The sequence below is a fragment of the Elephantulus edwardii genome, unplaced genomic scaffold (genome assembly GCF_000299155.1).
Source record: "Elephantulus edwardii isolate Elephantulus edwardi_28Jun2011 unplaced genomic scaffold, EleEdw1.0 scaffold00217, whole genome shotgun sequence".
NCBI classification, from domain to species: Eukaryota; Metazoa; Chordata; class Mammalia; order Macroscelidea; family Macroscelididae; genus Elephantulus; species Elephantulus edwardii.
This window is the reverse complement of record NW_006399967.1, coordinates 4,605,014-4,612,907: the sequence shown is the minus strand read 5'-3', so window position 1 is coordinate 4,612,907 and position 7,894 is coordinate 4,605,014. Positions and strand designations below refer to the sequence as shown.

The window sequence follows — 7,894 nt, the reverse complement described above, 5'->3', positions numbered from 1 at the left end:
AGCTTCGGGGGGATGAAGAAGTCAGGGATCTTGTCCGGCGTGAGGACGTTGCTGTACAGCGGCCCCTTGCCGGCCTTGTCGCTCGCCTCGCCCCTGGCGCCACCGTTCTCGCCGGCGCCCCGAAGTCGCTCCAGGAGCCACATGTTGGTTCTCCTCATGGGGGCGGGTGTGCGGCGGCTTCTGGGGAGAGAGACAGGGGCCTGTCAGGAGGTGGCCCGGGCTCCTAAGCAGCTGGGGGTCGCAGCGGCAGGGCCTCCAGGGCCCGCAGTGGGGGTCACTGCGCGGGGGGGCCCTAGGGCGGGGGAGTCGAGTGCGCGCCTTGCGGGCGAGATGCGCTCGTCAGCGCCGAGCTCCCGGGGGCCGCCCCCAGCCCACCCGCGCCCCGACCGCTTTCAGAAGGGTCGCGCGCTGTCCCGAGGGGAGACTCCAGGGTGCGGGCGGCTTCACGGCGCCCCGGCTCCGCCTGCTCGGCTCCCACCTGTGGCTGCTCCGGGGCCTCGAGTCCAGGGCTCGGCGCGGGGCGCAGGGACTCTGGGTCTCGGGGCCACAGCGCAGCGAGCCCCCCCTCCCGCTCCCCAAGAGGCTCAGCGCGCGTGGGGGGCTGGGGTCGTGGAGCCCCTGCGGGCGCGGCGGGGGGCACGGAGCTCACCGGCCTGGGGGTGTGCTGGGGCTGGGGTCTCCCCGCGGGCACACAGGGGTCTCTCGAAGACACGGCGGAAGCGGGGATGCGGCGGAACCCTAACGGCGGCGGCAGCGCAGCGCACTCATTCAGCGGCGGCGGGAAACCGCCCAGCGGCCGCCGCGCCGTATTCCTCCTAGTACGGCCGCGCGCACCGCATCCCGCAGTTCCCCTCGCTCCGTCCCCGCCGGGGGACCGGGGGACGGCGCCGCCCCCCACAGCTCCCGGGACGGGCCGCAGAGGAGAGCCTCGCCAGGATTTGGCTGCTGATGGGCAGGAGCCACGATCGGCTGACGCCCAGCCGCTGGCAGATTTGGGGGGCAGGAAATGCACCGAAAAGCCCTGAGCCTCAGTGATCTCCTCCTCGGAGAACATTGATGGAGTGGTCTGTGGTGATGGGGTAGGGGGGGGAGGGATGGGGGTCGTAGCACCAGCCATGGGTGAGCGCCCCACACACACAGCGCAAGACCAGGACGGGGCACCAAGGAATCCTTACTCCTGTCACTACCAGTCATAACCAAAACTATGTGCGCCGGTAGACCAGAGGTCCATGACCGCAGACGGCATAAGTGTAGATGTGTGTGCGCACAGGCTCTCACAGAAGACACCCTTCTCAAGGTTAACCCACAAGCCTCTGGCCGGGCAGACTTCCGAGCTTGAAGGCCAAGGGCCCAAGGGACAACCACCACTCTGCATGGCCTAGTGCCAGGTTCACCTTCTTTCTGCATCCTGATGGGAAGTACCCAGAGTCATGAAATGACTCTCAGTCACTGGTCAGCAAAGAGCAAGAAGGTGCCCCAAGGCTCAGAGGACAGACAAATTCATAGGGCTCACAGCCTGCAGCAGCCATGACACCCTCTGCCCTGGTGCCAGAACTGGACGGCTGGTGCTCACGGCCTCAGCACCCCACATAGAGTGAGAGGGAGACTCTGGGAAAGGCACCAGGCTAACTGGACCAGCGAGACCTGAGTCCCTGAGAAACATCCTCAGAGCTGCGTGGATCAGGATGTGTCTCAGGCACTCAGCTAGCTAACTCACTCAGGAACCCTAACCCTGACATTGACCTTAACCCTGACCCCGACCAAGACCCTAGCCCAACCCTGACTCTCAGACCAGCTTTTAACACAAGAGGGGCAATAAAGGATGGACATTGTCCCTTAGATCCATGCCCTGCTCAGAAACCTCTAAAAGCCCAGGGTCACTGTTCACCCCACCACAAAGATGAGGATATGAGGGACAGGACACTAGCGTGTTGAGAGTGAAATAAACAGGACACTTCCACCAGGGTGCTGACAGATGCCCTTAACCTCTGTGTAATCTTTCACTGAAACACGGTAAAACGTCATTTAAAAGAGCACCCTGGTCAGTTACCTAGCCAACGTGGGCCCTGTGCTTCAAGAGGAGGTGGCCATCAGCACCACATGGCCACAGTAACTGTTGGGCAGACAGAGGCCTTGTGATACTGACTCTGGAACAGTGCTCTCTCCTCCCAGGGGCATGGTGGTGACCCTAGAACATCATTTCACCCCACCCCTGCCATGGTGGTGACCCCAGAACAGCATTTCACCCCACCCCTGCCATGGTGGTGACCCCAGAACAGCATTTCACCCCATCCCTGCCATGGTGGTGACCCCGGAACAGCTCTTCTTGCCCCCACCGTGGTGGTGACCTCAGAATGATGCTCCCTCCTCCAGGGGTTGCCCCCCTCCTTTGTCCCACAGGATGGGTTCAGTCTGGAAGAGGGCAGCCAACCCCCTTGTGAGGTGACTCTTCTCTACCCCACTCAGTTCTTTTGGGAAGAGGTGGCTAAGCGGTTCAGGATGCAAGCCCCGGGCCCACTGCTCCTTGGCTGTGTGGTGCAGGCTGGCATCATCTCCACGTCTCTGGGCCTCCACTTGGGAAGGACAGATGGTGGTGAGGGTCACCTCTGCAAAGTGCCAAGGAGTGTCCTTTAGGAGGGTGTAAGGTCAGTGCGGTATTCAGGTCTGAGGACATGCATGAAGATAAGGAAGACAGGGGCTGGCTCAGGACTCCCAGAGTCCACCCCATCACACCTGGGCAACACCTAGGGCTGGGCAGATCCTGAGAGGGGCAGGAGGAAAAGCTGAGGTTCTCAAGCTGACCATTCTCCCAACAGGAGGATGTTTAGGGGATAGTCAAGCAAAAAGGCTGGGGGTACCTCGATTAGTGACATATTCTGGAAGATCTGAAGAACTGACACCCACAGCAGGCAGCCCCACAGAAAGTGGGGGGCCACTGAGGCATGGAGGCCATGTCCTACCTTTATGGTGGACACCTGTCATGGTCTTTAATGCATCTGCTTCTGCTCTGCCTACCCTGGGTAGCTCCAGTGCTGCTCAGGGATGGTGCACCTCCCCAGGCACCCCAAGGGTAAGGCTAGCCCAGCAAGGTGAGCCAAATGGACTCTGGGAGGTAGAATAGGGCTGCAGCCACCAGTCCCCACCATCCAGTATCCCAGGTGCTTCTTTGGCTCAGGGTGGTACAGGGCAAGTCAGGATGTGGGTCCCATCTCCAGGTGGTATGTGTGGGCTATGGGCCATGGTCTGTGGGGCATAGCCTGTGGACTGTGGTCTATGGGACATGGATGTAGGCTGTGGGCTGTGAACTGTGGGCAATGGGCTGTAGATGTGGACTCTGGGCTCCAGGCTGCAGGTTGTGGGCTGTGGGATTTAGGCTGTGGTCTGTAATCTATGGTCTCTGAGCTGTGGACTGTAGGCTGTAGGCTGTGAGCTGTAACCTATGACTTATGAGCTGTGATGTGGGCTACAGGCTGTAGGCTGTGGATTGGTGGCTGTGGGCTATAACCTATGGTTTAGGAGCTATGGACTGTGGTCTGTGGGCTTGTGGCTGTGGGATTTAGGCTGTGGTCTGTAACCTATGACTTATGAGCTGTGTGCTGTAGACTGTGGTCTATAATCTATGGACTGTGAACTGTAGGTAGGCTGGGGGCTATGGGCTGCAGTCTGTGGGCTGTAACCTATGGCTTATGAGCTGTGGACTGTAGGCTGTGGGCTGCAGACTGTGGTCTGTTGACTGTGGGCTACAGGCTGTAGGTTGTGGACTGGTGGCTGTGGGCTATAACCTATGGTTTAGGAGCTATGGACTGTAGGCTGTGGTCTGTGCGCTGTAGGCTGTGGGCTGGTGGCTGTGGGATTTAGGCTGTGGTCTGTACACTGTAGGCTGTCGTAATCTATGGCCTGTGAACTGTGGGCTGTAGGCTGTGGGCTGTGGACTTGGGGCTGTCACCTATATGAACTGTGGGCTGCAAGCTATGATCTGTGTGGGCTGTGGCCTGTAGGCTGTGAGCTGTGTGGGTTGTGGCCTGTGGGTTGTGAACTGTGATCTGTATGGGTTGTGGGTTGAGAGCTGTGATCTGTGTGGGTTGTGGCCTGTGATCTGTATGGGCTGTGGGCTGACAGCTGTGATCTGTGTGGGCTGCAGCCTGTGGGCTGAGAGCTGTCATCTGTGTCAACTGTGAACTGTGGGCTGTGGCCTGTGGGCTGGGCCATGCTCTGTGGTCTAGGCCATGGTCTGTGGACTATAGGCTGTGGGTAGTTGGCAGTGGACTGTGGCCTGTGACATGTCACCTACCTTGCCGGGCCTTCTTTTCCTTATCTACAAATAAGGATCCTGTGAAGACCCCAAGGCACCAGAGCTTCACCACGCCAGTAGGAAGCCCAAAGCGAGGGTTCGTGGAGGGGTATGTGAGTGGAGGATGAGCAGGTGAGTGAGGTGCACACAGACCCTCTCGACACCAAGAATTGATGACTTCCACCTATGGTGTTGGACATACTGTGGACAGCTCAAAGAACCAAAACATCAGGCTCAGAGGATGTGTAGCCAAGGAGTGAGGTGCTGAGACCTCCCATATGCTGTGCATGCCGGGGAAGGAGGAGCACAGAAGAAGGAGGTCACTCTGAGAAAAGGTGTTGGTCAGTGGGAAAGGAAGACCTGCAGCAAGATGGCCAGCACAAGGGGTGTCAGCACGAGGAGTGAGGTCAGGGCAGGACCGCAGGGACCCTGTTCTGTTGCACACTGCGTTGCTGAGTCAGCAGCATCCAACAACAATCAACACATGAACCACAGGGTACACGGAACAGTTAGGTGAACTGCTGGATAGAAAGAAGATGGATAGAGGTATGAAAGAGGTGGGAGGACAGGCATGTGGATAAATGAAATAAGTGATGGTGGGGTACGGGATCGATTGATAGATGGACTGGTAGGTGGATGGATAACTGTTACAGTGGTAAGTGGGTTGGTAGGTAAAATGATGAATAAATGAGTGTGTAGGTGAAGGGCCGGATGGGCATATGTGTGGACAGACTGGCAGGTAGAATGAAGAGTGGCTATTGAGTGAGTGGATGGGGAAATGAAGTTAATGGCGTTATGAATGAATGTTAGAGTGACAGACTGGTAATTGAAATTATGAACAGATGGATAGAGGAAGGTATGTGTGGATGGATGAGGGGGTGGGTGAATAAATGACATGAATAATAGACCAATGGATGATTGTAAGAATGATGAACGGGTCAACAGGTCAAATAATGAATTAGTGGTGGATGGATAGATAAATAGATTGGTAAATGGAATGATGTGTGGATGTTGGATGGATGAGTGGACAGGCAGTGGATGAATGGAAGTGTGGGTGGACTGGTAGATGGAACGATGAGTGGATACTAAATGGATGGATGAATGGATGGACAGATGTGGATAGGTGGATTGGTAGATGGAATAATGAGTGGATGTTGGATCAATGAATGGATGGATGGATGGTGGCTATGTGGTTTGGTGAATGAATGTGAGGGTGGACCGGAAGATGGAAAGATGGGTGGATACTAGATGAATGGGTGCATGTATGTACGTATGTATGTATGTATGTATGTATGTATGAATGGATGGAAATGGACGTGTGGGTGGGCAGATATGGATGCATGGCTCGGTGGGCGGATGTGTTGGGTGGACTGGGAGATGGAATTATGGGTAGAAATTTGGTGTGTGGATGGGTGGACGGATGGGTGAGTGGGTGGGTGGGTGGATGTGTGAGTAGATGGAATTGTGGGTGGATACCGAAGTGGAAGAGCTGAACACACGATTTCAAAGGGCAGCTCGAGAGGAAAAGCAAAGTATTATAGTGGAATGTGCAGAGAGCTGGAATTGGAGAATAAAAAGGGAAGAACTTGCTCTGTATTTCTTAAGCTGAAAGAACTGAAAAACAAATTTAAGCCTCAAGTCACAATATTGAAAGATGCTATGGACAATGTATTGAATGACCCAGAAAGCATCAAAAGAAGATAGAGGGAATACACAGAGTCACTGTACCAGAATGAATTGATAGACACTGAAAAATCTGAGTAAGTACCATATGAATAGGAGCCAATGGTAATGAATGAGGCAGTAGAAGCTGCACTGAAGGCACTGGCAAAAAATAAGGCCTCAAGAATTGATGTGATACCAATTGACTTGTTTCAATTAACAGATGCAGCCTTGGGTGCACTCACCAGTCTATGTCAGGAAATTTGGAGGATGGTTATTTGGCCAATGGGTTGGAAGAGGTACATATTTGTCCCCATTCCCAAAAAAAGGTGATCCAACTGAATGTGGAAATTATTGAACAATATCATTGTTATCACATGCAAGCAAAATACTGCTGAAGATCATTCCAAAACGGCTGGACATAGATAGGGAACTGCCAGAAGTTCAAACAGGATTTAAAAGAGGTCATAACACCAGGAATATCACTGCTGATGTCAGATGGATCCTGGCTGAAAGTAAGGAAAGCCAGAAGAATGTCTATTTGTACTTTATTGACTATACAAAGGCATTTGACTGTGTGGATCATAACAAGGTGTGGCTGACATTAAGAAGAATGGGAATCCCAGAGCATCTGACTGTGCTCATGCAGAACCTATCAGGAGGCTGTTGTGTGAACAGAACAGGGAAGCACTGCTTAGTTTGGAATTGGGAAGGGAGTGCATCAGGTTTGTATTCTCTCCATACCTGTTCCATTTATATGCTGAGCAAATTATCCAAGAAGCTGGACTCTATGAAGAGAAACATCAGGATTGGAGGGAGACTCATCAATAACCTGAGTTAATCAGATGACACAATCTTGCTTGCTGAAAGTGAGGAGGATCTGAAGCACTTGTTGCAGAAGTTTAAAGAATGCAGCCTTCAGTATGAATCGCATCTCAATATCAAGGAAACAGAGATTCTTACCACTGGACCAATAGGCAGTGTCGTGATGGGTGGAAAGGAGATTGAAATTGTCAACAGCTTCATTTTACCTGGATCCACAATTAACACTGGTACGAGCAGTCAGGAAATAAGGAGACGCATTGCAATGGGAAAATCTGCTGTTAGAGACCTTGCCAAATCATTGAGGAGTAGTCATGTCAGTTTGAGGATTACGATGCATCTGATTCAGGCCTTGATCTTTCTGATTACTAGCTATGCATCCGAGACCTGGACAATTAATAAGGATGACAGAAAAAGAATCGATGCCTCTGAGCTGTGGTGGTGGAGAAGAGGACTGAACATTCAATGGATGGCCAAGAGAATGAATAGATATGTCTTGAAGATAGTGCAGCTAGAGTGTTATTTGGAGGCAAGAATAATGAGTCTTCGCCTCACATACTTTGGACATGTTGCTAGGAGGTGCTATTCCTTGGAGAGGGACATGATATTGGGAAGGGTGGAGAGTGGGTGAAGGAGAGGAAGACCCTCAACCAGAAGGACTGACACAGTAACTTCTGCAATGTGCTCTTGTGGATCAGGAAGTGCGAGGGTGGTGCAGGACAGAACAGGGTTCAGATCTTTTATTCATAAGGTCACTGTGTGTTGTGCTCAACTCAATGGCACCTAACAACAACAACAACAACATAACTGGATGAATATGTAAATGGATGGATGGGTGGGTGGGTGGATAGATGGATGTGTGGGTGGACTAGTAGAAAGAATGATGGGTGAATACTGGATGGATCTGTGGGCAGATAGATGCATGTGTCAGTGGACAGGTATATGGAATGATGAGTGGATATTGGATGGATGGATGTGTGGATGGTTGTGTGGATTGATGGATCTATGAATGGATGGATGGTTTTGTGGTGGGTATGTTGGATGGAGATTACCAAAGTACTGAAGAGCAATGGTGTCTCTCTGGAGACTAAGGTGCGTCTGATACAGGCTATGGTCTTC

The 7,894-nt window shown here is 53.1% G+C and overlaps 1 protein-coding gene across 1 annotated transcript in view; it reads right to left on the bottom strand.

The window, feature by feature from the left end:
* The window catches only part of C2CD4C (C2 calcium-dependent domain containing 4C), a 1,235-nt gene extending 1,077 nt beyond the window's left edge, over positions 1–158 (bottom strand). Inside the window, exon 1 of the mRNA XM_006898029.1 lies at positions 6–158. Coding sequence (XP_006898091.1) covers positions 6–158 — 153 coding nt within the window. The remainder of the gene's footprint in view (positions 1–5) is intronic.
* Positions 159–7,894: the final 7,736 nt, after the last annotated feature.